General features: G+C 39.5%; 2 protein-coding genes across 5 annotated transcripts in view; both read left to right on the top strand.

The window, feature by feature from the left end:
* Positions 1 to 7,070: 7,070 nt before the first annotated feature.
* LOC139407015 (cytochrome c oxidase subunit 7A2, mitochondrial-like) lies at positions 7,071 to 10,812 on the top strand. The gene is made up of 6 exons (XM_071150267.1): positions 7,071 to 7,298; positions 7,683 to 7,863; positions 8,968 to 9,170; positions 9,508 to 9,597; positions 10,310 to 10,394; positions 10,559 to 10,812. Exons 3-6 carry the CDS (start codon positions 9,153 to 9,155, stop codon positions 10,615 to 10,617), a joined length of 252 nt encoding a protein of 83 aa, XP_071006368.1. The 5' UTR covers positions 7,071 to 7,298; positions 7,683 to 7,863; positions 8,968 to 9,152; the 3' UTR covers positions 10,618 to 10,812.
* A 1,838-nt stretch (positions 10,813 to 12,650) lies between these two features.
* The window catches only part of LOC139407012 (collagen alpha-1(XII) chain-like), a 91,801-nt gene continuing 87,257 nt past the window's right edge, over positions 12,651 to 17,194 (top strand). For all 4 annotated transcript variants that reach the window (XM_071150255.1, XM_071150254.1, XM_071150253.1 and 1 more), the window contains exons 1-2: positions 12,651 to 12,828; positions 14,506 to 14,619. In XM_071150255.1, the coding sequence (XP_071006356.1) occupies positions 14,550 to 14,619 (70 nt within the window). In that variant the 5' untranslated portion in view covers positions 12,651 to 12,828; positions 14,506 to 14,549. The remainder of the gene's footprint in view (positions 12,829 to 14,505; positions 14,620 to 17,194) is intronic.

The raw sequence follows: 17,194 nt of genomic DNA, 5'->3' as shown, positions 1-17,194 counted from the left end.
AAATTTGTTTTTAATAAGATTTTATGAAAAACAAGCACTGTAACAAATGTTTTAAGAAATACATTTAAAATGGAATGATATAAAAAAAGATGACGCATTGCTGTTGAACTGGACTAGGTTATAGTAGGCCTAGAGTAAGGGTAGCTTACAGAGGGCTTGGGTTTTAAGAATGTGAAATGGGGAAAATAAACAATTGTTACAGGAGAATAAATTCTAAATACGAGGTTCACCGGTATTCACAGAAGCTCTCATTTCATGATGGGCATGTAACCTACGTCATGGAAGGGGTTTTACGCACGTCCAAAGCATAGCTAAAATAATTTAGGCCTGCTTATAATAGATAAAGGGTGCGTCAGCTCACTGTTTTGCTCCTCACAAACTTGATATTTGAATAAAGCTTTGGTGATTAAGATTCATTTCCAAGCGGCCTCGAGCCAAACACTTTATCGATGGTGTTGACAGGACAAAAAGGACTTAATCAAATAAAACAAATGGTGGGAAAGGCGTTATGATTATAAATACGAAGTATACAAGCCCCAAATCACATGTTCCTTGCGTGTCACAGCTGGATAAGTTGCGACTCTGCTGTCAAAATGTATGCCATAACCAACTGTTACTGTTTGACAGGTATATTGTCAAACCTGGCATTAGGGCTGGAAAGTAAGGAAGTCCTGAGCGGACAAAAATATATATTCCCTCGTTAATGTCTATCACTAAATAACAAAAGTAATTTTGTCGCTCACAAAATAGCTTGTTACATAAAACAGGCATCGAGGCATTGTTACTTTTCGATTGAATGTTAAAATGGGCTAAACGAGTGCCCTAAGCGACTGTGTTTTGATCGTTGGTGCCAGGCGCGCTGGATCCAGTATCTCAAACGGCCGCCCTCCTGGGCTTTTCCACTCACGACAGTGTCTAGGGTTTACCGAGAATGGTGCGACAAACACAAAACATCAGCACCAACCTCGGGGTGAGAACAGCTTGTTGATGAGAGGGAGGTTGAAGAAGGGCAAGTATCGTGTAAGCTAACAGATGGGCCACAAACAGACACTGACGCAGTACAACAGTATTGTGATCCTGGTCATGGATGGGGTATTGCAGCATTAGACCACACCGGTTTCAACTCCTATTAGCTAAAAACAAGAAGCGGCTCCAGTGGGCACACGATCACCAACTCTGGATAATTGAAGAGTGGAAAAACTTTAACTGGACCATGACAGCGAGTTCCGTTTACTTGAGTCCCCAGACCTCATCCCAATAGAGCATCTTTGGGACGAGATGGAATGGGCGGTTCGCAGCATGAATCTGCAGCAATTGCGTGATGCCATCACATAAGCATGGACCAACATCCCTGTGGAACCTTTCAGGCTGTTCTGGAGGAAAATTGGGGTCTGACCCGATACTAGACGGGTGTACCTAATAAACTGGCCAGTGAGTGCATCTTTCTATTTATTACGTGTGGGAGTACTTTGGAACAGAATTCCAAAATTAAAGTAACTTGGAGCTGATTTGCTGGTGTTTTTACAGTATTTAATGCCCCAAAATAACTTTGAGGTGCTAATATCAATCAAATTCCACTTGCAGTCCGCCATTTGGGGAACTCTGCATTATGCCCTAAATGGTCATGTATGGTTATTTATCAGCTGGTTATTTGTTTGCAACAATTAACCTGACAATTCAAATGGATTGTCATTATTTGAGAGTTCATAAATATATCTCCTACTAGACCGATAAATGGGTTTGGTCTAATTCAGGTCAGGGAAAATATTCAATATCAATTTATTGGGGAAAACATGAGAATTATAAAATAATTATCATTCATTGACTTAATCTCCTGAATTGAATCAGACATTCGCTATAGTTTGAATGATTAACGTTTCTTTGTGGCAAATATTATCATTTTATGTAATCACTTATTTTCGCTTCGCAGTAAGAACTTCCTGACTTGGGTTGTCGGGCAAGCCATCTTAATATAAAAGTTATATATGGAGAAATAACATTTATAAAACTAGCACATATATCAGAGCGTTTTCTCAGACTTGCCTCAGCTAAACTGTTAGCTTCTTCAGCTTCAGGGAGACGACCTAAAATAGCTGACACACTGGTTGTTTTCGGTCAGAAACCATGATGGCGTCGAGCTACAACGCGCAGGAGGAAGACTGTTACATCGCCGTACCTGTGGGACCATCAATAATAAAAAGCCCGGTAACACAGAGTTTAAACAACGATTACCTGCTTGGCAACCCATTCTGACAGCGGGCACAGTTCTCCCAGCTTTCTTCGTTATCTGGTTTATCTTCATCCCCATTGGTATCGGACTCTACATCACGTCTAACATCAAGGAGTTTGAGGTAATGGGGCAGGTTCAATAGTTCCCACTATTATGGGTACCAGTCTTTAGCTAACATTCCACTCCTTGCCATTGCCAAGGTGACTCACTTCGGCAAACTCAACGTGCAGCTTGATTTACGGCGGAGTAGGTTGTTGGAAATAACATTAAAGTAATTTTCCATGACCACATGTGGAGCCTCGAAATTAGAATTATAAGTAAAAGACATTTAGCTGTCAAGTTGTATTTTGATGCTTAAAGTGGAACTGACAGCCTAAACTACTTTGCAGATATGAAACAATCATATCAGTCAAATATCAAATTCTCAGTATGCTTAAACCAACTTTATAAGCGGTTTAAAAAATGGATTGATTCAAAATGCCATTATATAGAGTAAGCCGTTGTTGGCAGAATCTATGGATGCAATTAAATGCATGATTAATATAATAGATCAATGCATTTCTTGGTAGTCCAATTAATATTGCTATCCGGTTCTAAATCACAGCTGGCCTGGTACATTGTTTGCTGCCTCCACCCATTTAGGATGCACTGTTTCAGTTTCAATGACATTTTATTTTATAAAAACACGATTTTAACTGACACTGGAAATGTCAATGCGATGATCGCAAATCAGTCATAACGTGGCTAATGGGCTAGCGCACATGTGTCAAACACAAGGCCCGCGGGGCGAATAGGACACAAGCGTAAATGAGTAATCTACTTTATGTAAATGCAGCCTGATGCGCTCACGTAGGTGAATTCAACTTCAATTGCACTGCTTTCGTGCGTGCATGCAGTGGAGGGGAAAGTGTACAGACAAATGCAGTCCTAGCCAGGCTACTAAAATGTTGCAGTGTCATCGATATTTTAAAGCTTGACAATCTACCAAAACTAAACCTGCAACAAATCACCATAAAAAGGAGCAACATGTAGGCCTTTTACAGTAATATTTGAGCAGTAACCTAGGCAGGCAGCAATGCTGCATTCAACTGCACCGGTGATCCATGCAGTGCAAACATTTTTTAAACATGTTTTAAGTTTAAATACAAAACTATTGCTATGATTTTGTTATTTGGAATTATTAAATACTTTTTGAGTAGGGTCGCAGAATATTGGGGAGGTAGCCCAGTGGTTAGAGCGTTGGGCTAGTAACAGGAATGTTGCAAGTTCAAATCCCCGAGCTGACAAGGTACTAATCTGTCGTTCTGCCCCTGAGCAGGCAGTAATAACACTCACTGTTCCTAGGCCGTCATTGAAAATAAGATTGTGTTCTTATTAACTGACTTACCTAGTGAAGTAAAATACATAAATATTATGCACATCTGCAAGCATAGCAGCCAAGGATGGACCAATATTATTTAGTTTGCTTTAATATGCTATATACAGTATCTTATGTACATAATTGGACATTATAAAGGGCCATATAATGTCTAATAAATCAATGGCCAGTTTGGGTCGCAGTTGCACGACCCAAAAACAAATAGGCTATATCTGGCCCGCGAATTCTGTTTTTGTTTTTTTCAGTATGCCTGTGCGCTGATAGGCTAGCTCAGGGGTGTCAAACTCAATCTATTTATGTAGCTAGCTATTTATTTAGCAATCTTTTAACAGAGCTTAACTTTAGTTAGCTAGCTGCTGGGAGGATGTTATTGGAAAAGTTGGTGAGTGACCAACTTTTTCCCCTCGTGTTTTTTCAGTGGCTACAGCTAGAGATGCAGGTGTCATTTGGTTAGCTAGCAAGAAATGTGAATCGTTTTGCTAGCGATGCTGAACTTGAACGACTTATCCATAGTTAACATACCTCTTAGTTGTCAATCAAATGTATTTGGCATTGATCAAATGGTCAGGCAGGCAAGTTCTCATTCAGTTGTCAAAACGTGGGTTGGAACAAGAATGCATTGGCAGGCAAGATGCAGAAGGACAAGCAGGCTATTATTCACAATCGTTTCAGTGCAACTGACGGCGAACTAGTTATGTTGAGCGTTTATCTAATTATCCCTTTTTAGATTTTAGCTGATCTCACTTTGGCTAGCATTAGTTGTTAATGTGTATAGGCAACTGAGGGAGACGCCTACCTTCATGTTTTTATAATCAATAGGACTGAAGTTCCCAAATATATAAGAGGACCCCCGTGGTATATACATATTTGCAGAAATAATTGAGGTGGCTTTTAGCGAATACGTTCTTAAGTTGCGCTGTTGCTACTGCCTGTTAACACAGTCCAGTTCAAAGTGAATGTCAGGCTGGTGTAGCAAATAGATTATTTGCATATGGGCCTACTGAAGCTCTGCTTGGCTATGGGTCACCGGTCTGCGTGGAGTCCGGCCCTGGACAAGACAGGTTTTATTTACTGAAGTGTCTTCATTTTGCGAAAGCATGGCCACTTTCTCACTCTATATTATTATATAATCTTCACTAATGCCTTACTAATAGTAATTCCCAAACATTCTATGAAACCGTGAAAATGACCATATCTAAGTGCTCTCGTTAGAAGACTTTAAAAAGGGTGTCATTCTTCCTGGGGGTGTATATGAATTGATTTTTATAAGATTTCATGTTGATAAAATGTTATCAGTTCCACTTTAAAAATCAAAGCATGACGGTTTTGTGGTTGTAATTTCAGTATGTATTTAGGTTGAGAATTTAGATGTTTGTTAGCTACTTTCGACAGACTGGTTACCGCTGTTCTCCTCAAGCTCATTATTATAGAATGTTCATATTTGAAAATGGCAAAAAGGCAAGTCTGTTTGGCAATGAAAAGGAGTGGAATGTTAGCTAAAGAGACTGGTATGTAACTTTTAGGCAACCTGACAATTCAGTGACAGATCTATAACATGCATTTATTTCTCATTGAAAGCAAGTTAAACTGTATATCTGTTCTATGGGCGCTATTTCTATGCTTCCCATTAAGTTTAGATACTGCGTCTTACTTTTGGTTTTGTACACCAGCTGAAAATACATTTTTGGTTATGGAAAATATTTCACAGCTGTTTGATGGACAATGATTCTCTACACTTTACTTGCTTGTTTAGTGTAGAGATTTGTTGCAGCAGTCTGCTGCAACCTGATTGACTGAATGCGATACGCAACATCCGGGACTAGCATTCCTAGGCATTAGCCTCTCTAGCATGGTGGTGGAAAATGGTGTTTCATAAAGAAAGCCTATTTTCCCCAGTTCCAACTCACCATTGAATATAGTTTAGGAGGACATTGAAACCATTGCAGCCTGAATGGATAATTTTTTTAGGTATGAACCGGTCCACCAGGGATATGAGCGTATTGCCTGCTGCATACAATGCGTTTGGACTGTAAAATGAAACAACTCATTATCACCATCTGCCGGCCTTTGGGATAACCAGCAACCTGGTCCTATGTGGAGCAAGCTAGCTACTCAACAAGCCCAAAGGGAAGGGGTCCCAAACTAGCTACAGATTGTAACACCAGATCATTTGATTTAACCAACAGTTGGTATCCATTATCCTGGGAGTTACAGGTTAGGTACTGTTTGGTGTAGCAAAGCACATGTTCGACCAACCTTAAGTCAATGATACTGTCTTCGTCCTCGAGTCGTGGAAACAGTCAAATAAAATATCTGTCCAATTGCATGGGTTCTGTTTTGAGTTTGGAAAATGCTCCATTATTAAAATAAAATAAAAATTTGCTCCATGAAGTAATCCAACAATGTGTACGCTGCCATCTTTAGGGTGGACCCACCTGTCTCAATTGATGAGTAGACTTCAAATAGACAAGATTGCTGCGTGCACAGTCTGATTACTTCATGGAGCAAAACTTTTTTTTTTTTTTGACATATTTGCTTGTTTGAACCTTCAATTTTAGCATCTGTGCCATTCACTTGTGTATATATGCTTCTACCACTGTCATTTTAAATGATTGGTATCAATAAAGAATATGAACTTGAACAAGTCCTATCAAGGTCATGTATTTGACGCCAGGTGCACCATTAAAATAATGTTAATGGCTCATCATAATGTTAATGGTTTAGCTAGCAAAGTTTGTCAAATAGCTAGCAATGCTTAAACTGCGTATAAAGTCAATCTGGCGACATCAAAATATGTTTTTCCTACTAGTTATGTCTCCTTTTGAATGTCATATAGTTCCAAGCCTCTAATGCGCTTTTAAAGAAATCTTCATCAGCGCTCATTGATGCATTGCGCAGAATGCTCAGTTGGACATCAGTCCAAAATAAACAATATTGTTCTGTGCCAATGTAACATTTTGACACTGTACATTCCTGAATATCTGCAGTGACTTTTGACTGATCATCAGCATTACATGTTCAGTTATTTGACATATCCCTCAAATTGTCAAGATGTCATGTTCTGTGCTATGACCTACATGCAACATTACCCGTCTGCTTGTAATGTCCACAGAACCCTAGTAAGGAGTGTGAGCCTTACGCTCGTAATGAAAACATGCCCATTGTGCAATCGCCAACAGCATTTTTAATGGTAAGACAGTTCTGTCCTTTTTAGGTCAGAATTACAAGGATTGCAATAAGAGCAGCTGTTTAATCAGGATCTTTATCCTCACACTTTGGAGCTGTGTTACATTGACCCTAATGGCACAAGAATCCAAATTCCTCTGAAGGGCATCGCTTGGTGGACAGACAAGCATGTGAAGTTCAGGAACCCAGGAGTCAACAAGTGTTTTCCAAGGTAAGCAAGCTTTCAGAAGAATTGTTACTGTTGACGTTGATAAGGAGTCTCACTGTCTTTTCCTAGGAAACTCACGGTCACTTCCTCCCCCGGGAACAACCAAGCCGATCAACTGGCGCAAGCCTGTCTATGAGCTGGACACAGACGCTGAAAATAATGACTTCATCAATGAGGACTTTATTGTGTGGATGCTCACAGCTGCCTTCCCCGTCTTCTGTAACTGTACTGTATTATCCAGAAGAACGTGACGCCGACTCTTCCCCGGGGCAACTACACCCTGGAAGTCACCTACAGTATCCTTTCACAGGCAGCTGTTCAAATGATACAGCTGTACAGGAAGTTTGGGTTTGTGGAATGATGGCTTGTGATATAGTATTCATTTTTTTTTCAAATCAGTCATTGTCATAATAGGTCAGACAGACCAGGTCGATGTCCAGCCGTGTGCAGTAGGTGGCCGTTCCTTCACTTGCTATAACAATAGGTACCACCTGCTGGATGTAGATGAATGCTGGCTTTCTTTGTTGTGTAACTAATATAAACTAACATATTCATAATGAGTCCACTTTTTTTTTTGTATGATACGTTAAGATCCTTATTGCTACAGAGTTCTTCGGTTAGTCAGATGTTAAATGCTTCTGAAGTTGAACATTTTTTCAACCTTAATGAGTTGATCCCAGACTATCCTGTTCGTAGCTTTGAAGGGTGGAAGCGTGTGATCCTGAGCACCGTCTCCTGGGGGGGGGGGGGGCTACATCACTGTGGGCTCCGTCTGCTTCTTCCTGGGGGTGGTCCTCATCCACCACAAATATGGCAGCCACAACCACAGCGCTGATATCCCTAACTAAAGATGTCCTATAGGTATGTTGCATGCTGGCTAGCAGAGGAAGCGGACATAGCCAGTGGCTAATTACAAGCTCTGGTGGTACGCTTGTGTACTGTATGTAAGAATGGCCTGCTTGTCAAAAGTACTGTGCAAGTATTGGATGAGTAGATGTCGGGGGAAAGTTACAATAAAGTGTAAGTTCTCTCGTATTTATTTTTCATGGTCAGGAAGCTATGCAGCTATGTACTGTAGGCAGTTTTGCTGTCAAGTCGTTATAGTGGCAGTAAGTTGAAATTTAATGACGCTACATCGACGTGAGAATTCTATCGCCGATCATTTTTATTGCAGAAATATGTGCATGTCAGTCAGATGTTTACATCTCTATGAATAAATTATTTAAAATAATGTTTGCATATTGTCAAGCAAATCTGAACAGTCTGTTAGGCTAGAATTGCTTCAAGAATCAAGGCTATAGACTTTTTGTTTTCATACAAGTCGGTTGTGTGTTACTGTACAGTAGTTTGAGGCACATTTTCCTGGGGTTTTTACTCTGCAGATAGGGGTCTATAGCTTGTACAATGATGTGCATTCATTTTCGGGGCAAGTGTTATGGATTGCTTGCCTTGTATCTATTTCTACTCTCAGTATATACAGTAATGATGTTTAGCTGCCTGGAATGTGCAGAGCTTGAGTCAAGTTTATGTAATATTACACAACCTTGAAAATGACTTTCTCATGGACCAAAGCTTTGTTCATGTACAGGAGCCTGGGTGCCAGGCTCTTTGCTCTCTTGCCAACTCCCTATGGAATTGTCATGCCAAACATGTTTGGCTTGGCAATGGAGTAGGGAAGAGCACAAACGGATTTGGGACCAGGCTACTGTTCATGTTAGTCTATATGTACCTCCATTTGTTTTCTTACTAAGACTGCAGCAAATTGAAATATGTTTTGCACTTTAGAGTTGCCATGGATTTATTACCTGGAGATTCTGTCTGTTGCTTGACAAATAAAATGTCTGAACTCATTTTGTTTAGTCACCTGCTTTTATTTAGAAATGTTTTGAGATGTACCTTTTGTTGCGAAATGGAAAAAGTGAATATGTATACAAATTTGTGAGAATCTTAAGGCTTTTTTTGTAGCTCAGAAATGGAGAGAATGGTGGCTCATGTGTTGGCTACTCTCCAAGTACCCACTCCTGACCATTATGTGGCAGCATGCACAAGTGTTCGTGATGCGTCAGTAAATCCTTTCAAAGAAGAAAATAGTGGATGCGCAGTCTTCCGGTGTCCTTGTACGACCATACGACGACTGTTGACGTGGAGCTATGTACCGACACATTCAAGTAAGATGCGGCTTAGTATGGTTTTGAGTGGAGTTCTTAATATAATTGTATAATTGCCTTTTTTGTTAATGCATTCTAAAAGGTCACGAGAAGGCAGCATCACGAGCCTTTAGCGGGCATGTGAGGACATATCCTATCAGACTTGCGTTGGGTGCCCGTAGCTTCTCTATAGCTTACGTTCTGACAAGTCTTTATGGCAGACTAGCTAATTTGTTGAATATTCAGATAGACAGCGGCCTATTCCAAACCAGCGTTGATCTTAAAATCTCCAGATCTGTGAAACTGCGGTGCTGGTGTGGGGCTTAGAAATTGATGCCTCTTTTTCGTTGATTGACAGGCGCTCCAGCAGGTGTCGCGGCGGACACTGAGCACCAGTGCGCGCAGGCAGGTGGAGAACAAGGTCCCACATAAACAGAAGCATTTCCAGGTAATTGGCAGTTTACACTTAAAATGTCTATTTCAAGCTCAACATTAAACGTACTTTGATTTCAGTTCAATGTCAAGGAAAATGTCGTTTCAAATCAATGACAATGTGATATGTTTTAATGATTGGTGACATGTCTGCTCCTGTAGTTTATTTTTACACGATGAAGCGTGAGATGCGTATAGTTGACAGATAAGTACATCTGAAAGATGGCTCACTGGGTTGGCGTTACTTATTTGCATGTAGAGTGTAAGTGTGGCTCCTGGTCAAAAGTAGTGCATTAAATGGGGAATAGCGTGCCATTCGGGACATAGACCATGGCATGAGATGAGAAACCCATGATCAAGGGAGGGTGATGCGACTGCCTCATTGGCTGCTTTTCAATAACTGCAAACTGTTGCTGTAAATGCGTTCTAAAACGGGTGCATTGCAGATCTTGCTGTCAATAATGAAAATGGCAACATGTTGCATTCTGTGGCTATCTAGACTGGTCCATTTTGGAGGTATTAATGACCACTCAAACACCTAGAACAGAGTTAGCTGTAGATGCACCATTGAGGCCCTTTGTGCCACTAGAAGCTGAAAGGAAGGTCAAGTAAGTCGATGTCCACTCGGCAAATACCACAGCTTTGGTGGGCTTAAAGGAAGTAGGATGCTTATACTGCATGTTGCTGTGCATGACATGAGTTTGATACAGTATGTTTTTCTTCACCAGGAGGACAATGGGATTCCAATTCATTTGAAAGGGGGTGTCAGCGACGCCATCCTGTACAGAGCAACAATGGCACTCACCATCCTAGGTGAGTACAGATGGACTCAATGGTAAAACATTTTATTTATTTTTTTAATCCATGGAGACACCAGATCTTGGTGTATATAGTCTGGTTGTGAATTACCACTTTAAGTTGTTCAACACCTTTGTAATAACACGATTTAATTAGTAAGATGTTTTATGTTATTGCAGGATCTGCGTATGTCATATATGAACTGGTTTGTGCCACTTTCCCCAAGAAGAAGGAGTGACTCCAGCTGCTGGGCTTACCTGTTCTACATGACACCCTATTAGTTGTAAAAAGTTGTCTCTGTGTCATCGGGGTTGATTTGGCATGTCATAATGGCTTTTGTTTCATGTTCATGGGATCAATATTTATTTCTGTAATTATTTATTTATTTATCACTGAGGATGATTAAATATGCCTCTCATTACCAAGTGGTCTGTTCTTTTTGTGTGTAAATTTTATATTTGAAGTACGGGACACCATAAACGTCAGTAGTGCGCAGACGAAAACCATCCTGTTGCCTCTGACCACAGAACATTGGTTGTCATTTTCTGTTAATGTGCCAACAATTTTGCATGTGGTATCGCCACCATTTGTTGAAACCCAGCAGGTGATCTACTGGGCATGGCTGACATTTGTTGGTTTCTCTTGTCCTTTAAACTACACTGAATAAACAATGCTCACAATAGTCTGTATGGAGGAATGTTGGTGGTAGCCTACATCTGGATGTCTGGTAAGTGTTCATTAACATCAACGCAGGCAGAGGAAGAAAGGCGTTAACAATGTTGTTAATCTGGTTTGCTACTGACTTTCTCATGATGGGAATTACTATCCGTGCTGTAAATGGAAAGTCATCTTGTTTTAGAAATTTCCTGAATGGATATACACACTGATCTTATTATAAACAGCATCAAAGAGAACAATTGTGCCCCAATTTCAGGGTGTTAACTGCCTTGTTCAGGGACAGAGCAATCGATTTTTACCTTGTCATCTCGGGATTTCGGTTGCTGGTCCAACCACTAGGCTACCTGACTACACTTTGCACAGTTTGGCAGGTTTAAAGCCAGTCTAAGATTACTTGGCTACATTTGGCCAAGAGCAGTCTTGAATACATGTATCATGCTACATTGTAAAGAAATTAGCATATCTACAATCAGAAAATGATGCTCCTATTTTGAAATGTCCCTTGAGCTCTAGCCTACAGAAATCAAGACTATATCATTGCTGTATATTAAAAAAAAAAAAAATGGTGATAGGCTATGCGTGCACGTTACGAAGTTGAGTAGCAGAAAGTGTTTTTATCAGACCTTTAACTCATGAAATGTAATGTTTTTTTAATGAACTTATTTGCCCAAGGAACCAGCACTGCAGGAATTTTCTTTTGCATGAGCATTTTGCCTCTTGAGTCACTAGAGGGCTATGTCTTCAAGGGAATGGATTGGGTCTCACATTATGGTCGGTCTATGGTCAGGTAACTGAATTCTGTCATAAAATAGTTCAAACGTGACTCTCTTTACATTCCATTAACATGCCAATTATCAACAATGTACATTTGGAAAAGTTACTCTTCCAAATGATCTGTAGGGCTATAATCTGTATTTCATAAATGAGGGTTTATTAGACTACTCCAATAGCCTATTTTTGATAGGCAGGACAAAGGGTTTGTTTTATCTTGGCCTAGGCCTTAATTCAGTTAGGCCTATCAATTCACTTTTTTCACAGAGAAGGAACCAGTGCAGAAAGCATCACCCTTTCCCCGTGCCTTGCCTGTATAATTCTGATTGGACTGTTAAGAATTTATTGACATTTTCTGAGTTGAATCCAAAGACCTATTAAATACTTCAATAACATAATACGTTTATAAATATTTATCTACTGACATAAAGCACATTAAATTAAAAGGACATGGTTACTGACTCTTAAACTTGGTCACTTAATAAATGCTATTGGGCTGTTGAGGATTTTTCCATTGTTCCATTGTCAAACAAAAATAACGGCTTAACGGCTGCCAGTAAAACATCTCCTGGTTTCCAAACGCAGATGCGTATCCCTTTAATTTGCAGTGGACTTGTGGATACAGCACATAGAGGGGCATCATTGCAAAGGAATGCAGAAAACTATGCAAAGTTTCCAAAAGTAATCCCCACACTTTGAGAGGCTGCACATGTCAATCCATGGCAGGGTTCCATGCTTGCTGGCTGTCGTAAGAGCCTACGATGTAAAAGGGAGAGTTGGGAACAGCCCCCTATTAAGTAGCAGATTGTGTAGAGTCTTCCCACTTGGAAAAGGCTTCTTATCTGGGACCTCCGCAAGAGGAGCACTGAGTTTTCGTCTGTGCTTAGGCTACTTGATTCTCCTCAAGTGAAGCTTTTATCCATCATTAGGCAGAAGAGGCATATCCAAAGAGGCTTTACTTTTTCGTATTCTGAGACCAGAGAAAACATCATTTCCACAGGTCAGTATTGAATTAATTGAGTAGGGATTGGACTATTGCTTAGGCTCTCTGAGAGGAAGATGGGGAGAGTGAGGTGAGTTGTGGTCATCCGGAGACCAGGGAAGTAGGCTAGGCTATCCCAAAATTGGCCTCTGGGCAAGTATTTTAGCATTTGCATATTGTTCATTTGCCTTATCATCACGGTGTCATGTTGGTTTGAAATTAAATATAGCCCATAATTATAGCCCAACAACCATGACGTAAATGCCGTGCGTGTTGGAATATTTGACTGCTTCTTCGTGTAATAATGTATGTGATGTAAAATATAATTTAACTTGAGAAGAAACAACATATTGATTACTTGTTAGCGTATTCAGTTTTCGCTATAACACTTAACATCAACATACAATGCAATGCTGGATAAAGATGGTCAAGTTTTTGAAATCGTTTGCTCTATCAGCAGCAGAGTGATGGCCAGTAGCCTGCATCTGGCGCACCTGCATTCTGGCGCCTTTGAATATTTTATTTGGATTCTGTGTTGGGAGACCACGGAATGCGATGCATTGTGTTTTCATAGGGTTTATACAAGTTTGTGAAAGTTATGGTGTTTGTGTCTTGCTAGTGAGGCACAGCATTTCCATCTCCATCAATTCTAATGTATTCCTCAAGGCACGTTTTGATTTAGTGGGGACAGCCTTTTTGATCAGATACTACAGCAGGCTCACTTGTCCCATAGAAAAGTGTAGACCTACCAGGGACTATTTTCCACTTGTAGCTGTGCATTTAAACCTCATTGAAAGTTGAATGTGTGTTTTTGAGGATCATTTTAATGCTATTTAAGATGCTATTTAACAATATGTTAATTTATTAAGCCAATGCAGTTGGACGTTCAATGGTCTTGCCATTTGTCTTTTATATTAACTACCCACTCTCAGTGTCATATCCTAAGTATCCCCTCCCTTGGATTTCTTTCACATTCTGTTGCTGTACAAAGTGGCATTGAAATGTATTTATTGAGATTTTTTTCCATTGATCTACACAAAATACTCCATAATGTCAAAGTGAAAATAAAAATTCAATACTAAAAAAAGGAATTAAAAATTAAACACCTGGATAGTGCAATATATGCCCAGTGTTCTTTTCAAAATTCTTCAAGCTCTGTCAAAGTGTTTAGCGATCATAGATTTTCAAGCAGATTGAAACATTATTTCACCAGAGTGAGTCCATGTAATTTATGTGATTTGCTAAGCCAAATTTTACACCTGAACTAATTTAGGCTCGCCTAAAAAAAGGGTGAATACATTTGTAAAATTTTAGTTATTAAATGTTTATTAATTTGTTAACATTTGTATAATTTTCCTTTCACTTTGACATTATGGGGTATTTTGTTTAGATCAATGACAAAAAAAATCACAACTAAATTTAAGTCAAACCCACTTTGTCACACAACAAAAAATCCAAGGGGGGTGAAAACTCATGATATAATACCCACTGTATGTATGAGTAGACTATTGGATGATAGGACATCTGCGAAAAAGTACAAAAATGTATACACTCACTACCTTAAGTCGCTCTGGATAAGAGCGTCTGCTAAATGACTAAAATGTCACATTTTGCTTGTGGTCATTAAAGGTAGACTGTGTGTGGAAGGATGGCGCATTACTGAGATCCTTGTGTAATTGCCCGTGCCTTTTGTAGCCTCATTCATGTTCTGCTGAGCCAGAGAGAGAGAGCGAGTCGAAATGAAGATAAGGCTGTCTCTGGCAGCGGCTGCCTTCCTTGCAGTGCTACTATCCTCCGTCGAGGCTCAAGGTAAAATACCCCTCACCCGCTATCCTGACCCCCCCCCCCCCCCCCCCCCCCTCCAATTTTCCTACTATTAATTAAACACATCTGATCCGAATGAAAATTGCGCCCCCCCCCCCCCCCCATCTCTGTAGCTAGTTGTATCCGTTCTTTAACTCCTCAAGGTGAAATTACAATACTTTCACCAATGCATTTTTATTTTATGAATAAATGTTTGCTGAAATAAAATGTCTACAGTATTTGTATCTCATGTAGGCCTTTGCCTATAGGCCTATTTCATCGGTATGGATTCTTGTATTTTTGTTGTTTGAATAGGTTGGCTATTTCATTTGTCTTTTGATCCAATTTTCTCTGCCTATTAATTGTGACAGGTTGAATCAACTCAAACAAGTAGCCTAGGGTAGGTAGGCTAACCTTTTACTTAGTCGTCACTAGTTACCACAAACACAAAGTCTTACTTCTCACTAAACCCTGCCTATTTCTAAAATGTATATTCTTAAAATCTGGTTTGAAACCTAACCATAACCACACTGATAACCTTATGCCTAACTCTAACCTTAAATTAAGACCAAAAAGCAAATATTTGTTGTCATGAATTTTTACAGTAGCCCATTCAGACTTTGTGGCTGTGGTAACTAGTGACACCCCCTACACTTCCAAACATCACACTTTAAACTTTTGAGTACAGTTTATGGAATGCACAATTATATTTTTTAATCTAAAACTGGTTCAAATTGATTTTAAAATCTAAAAGTTCAAAGTGGAATACACTTTTAGAAAAAGGGGTTCCTAAAGTGTTTTGCGACTGTCCCCATAGGATAACCCTTTTTTGGTTCCAGGTAGGACTTTTTGGGGTTCCATGTAGAACCCAAAAGGGTTCTAGCTGGAACCAAAAGTGGTTCTTCAATCGGTTCTCCTATGGGGACAGCCGAATAACCCCTTTTGGTTCGCGATAGCACCTTTTCTTCTAATAGTGTAGTAGGCTAGTCTGGAAATTAGTGAAGGGGCGACTCCCTAAGCATGATAGTTGTAGTGAAGTCTTTCTTGCGCTAGGAGGGGCACTTGCTTGATATTTTTTTTTTTATAGGACTTTGTCATCAGTACCTAGTTCCTCTAGCAGGCCCAACTCTCTGGTGAAGGGAAGAAATCTGTTTAAAAAAATAAGTTAAGTAATGATAAGGAGCCAGATAATGATAAAGGAGCTAGGTAATAATAAAGGAGCTAGGTAATAATAAAGGAGTTAGGTAATGATAAAGGAGTTAGGTAATGATGAAGGAACAAGTTAATGATAAAGTAACAAGTTAATGATAAAGGAACTAGGTAAGGATAAAGGAACTAGGTAATGATAAAGGAACTAGGTAATGATAAAGGAACTAGGTAATGATAAAGGAACTAGGTAATGATAAAGGAACCAGGTAATGATAAAGGGACTAGGTAATGATAAAGGAGCTACAGTAGGCAATGATAGAGGAGCTAGGTAATGATGAAGGAGTTAGGTAATGATGAAGGAACTAGGTAATGATGAAGGAACAAGGTAATGATGAAGGAACTAGGTAATGATGAACTAGATAATGATAAAGGAGCTAGGTAATGATAAAGGAACTAGGTAATGATGAAGGAACTAGGTAATGATAAAGGAACTAGGTAATGATAAAGGAACTAGGTAATGATGAAGGAACTAGGTAATGATGAACTAGATAATGATAAAGGAGCTAGGTAATGATAAAGGAGCTAGTTAATGATAAAGGAGCTAGGCAATGATAAAGGAGTTAGGTAATGATAAAGGCGCTACGTAATGATAAAGAGGCTTGGTAATGATAAAGAAGCTTTGTAATGATAAAGGAAATAGGTAATGGTAAAGTAACTAGGTAATGATAAAGGAGCTAGGTAATCAAATCAAATTTTATTCGTAAAGAAACTTAAATCAGTTTTACCTAATTTCTATCAGAATGTTAAATGTGCAACCAGAGGGAAAAAAATTAGAGACCACCTTTACTCCACACACAGAGATGCGTACAAAGCTCTCCCTCGCCCTCCATTTGGCAAATCTGACCATAACTCTATCACGATGAAGGAACTAGGTAATGATGAAGGAGCTAGGTAATGATAAAGAAGTTACAGTAGGTAATGATAAAGGAGCTAGGTAATGATAATGGAAGGTACAGTAGATAATGATAAAGGAGCTAGGTAATGATAAAGGAACTAGGTAATGATAATGGAGCTAGGTAATGATAAAGGAGCTAGGTAATGATAAAGGGACTAGGTAATGATAATGGAGCTAGGTAATGATAAAGGAGCTAGCTAATGATAAAGTAACTAGTTAATGATAAAGGAGCTGGGTAATCAAATCAAATTTTATTTGTAAGGAAAACGCTCATCCTGAGGCGGCGCTCCTAGTGGCCAGGGACTTTAATGTAGGGAGACATAAATCAGCAGTGCAACCAGAGGGAAATAAATTCTTGACCACCTTTACTCCACACACAGAGACGCATGCAAAGCTCTCCCTCGCGCTCCATTTGGCAAATCTGACCATAACTCTATCATGATGAAGGAACTAGGTAATGATGAAGGAGCTAGGTCA

This window comes from Oncorhynchus clarkii, chromosome 4 (genome assembly GCF_045791955.1).
Source record: "Oncorhynchus clarkii lewisi isolate Uvic-CL-2024 chromosome 4, UVic_Ocla_1.0, whole genome shotgun sequence".
Taxonomy (NCBI): Eukaryota; Metazoa; Chordata; class Actinopteri; order Salmoniformes; family Salmonidae; genus Oncorhynchus; species Oncorhynchus clarkii.
The sequence above is the reverse complement of the archived record's forward strand: the minus strand, read 5'-3'. Positions and strand labels throughout refer to the sequence as shown.

What these genes read in the sequence shown, in the direction of transcription:
- LOC139407015 (XM_071150267.1), top strand. An exon ending in ATAAACAGAAGCATTTCCAG is followed by an intron (nt 9,598 to 10,309) that starts GTAATTGGCAGT and finishes TTTCTTCACCAG; the next exon opens with GAGGACAATGGGATTCCAAT. An exon ending in AATGGCACTCACCATCCTAG is followed by an intron (nt 10,395 to 10,558) that starts GTGAGTACAGAT and finishes ATGTTATTGCAG; the next exon opens with GATCTGCGTATGTCATATAT.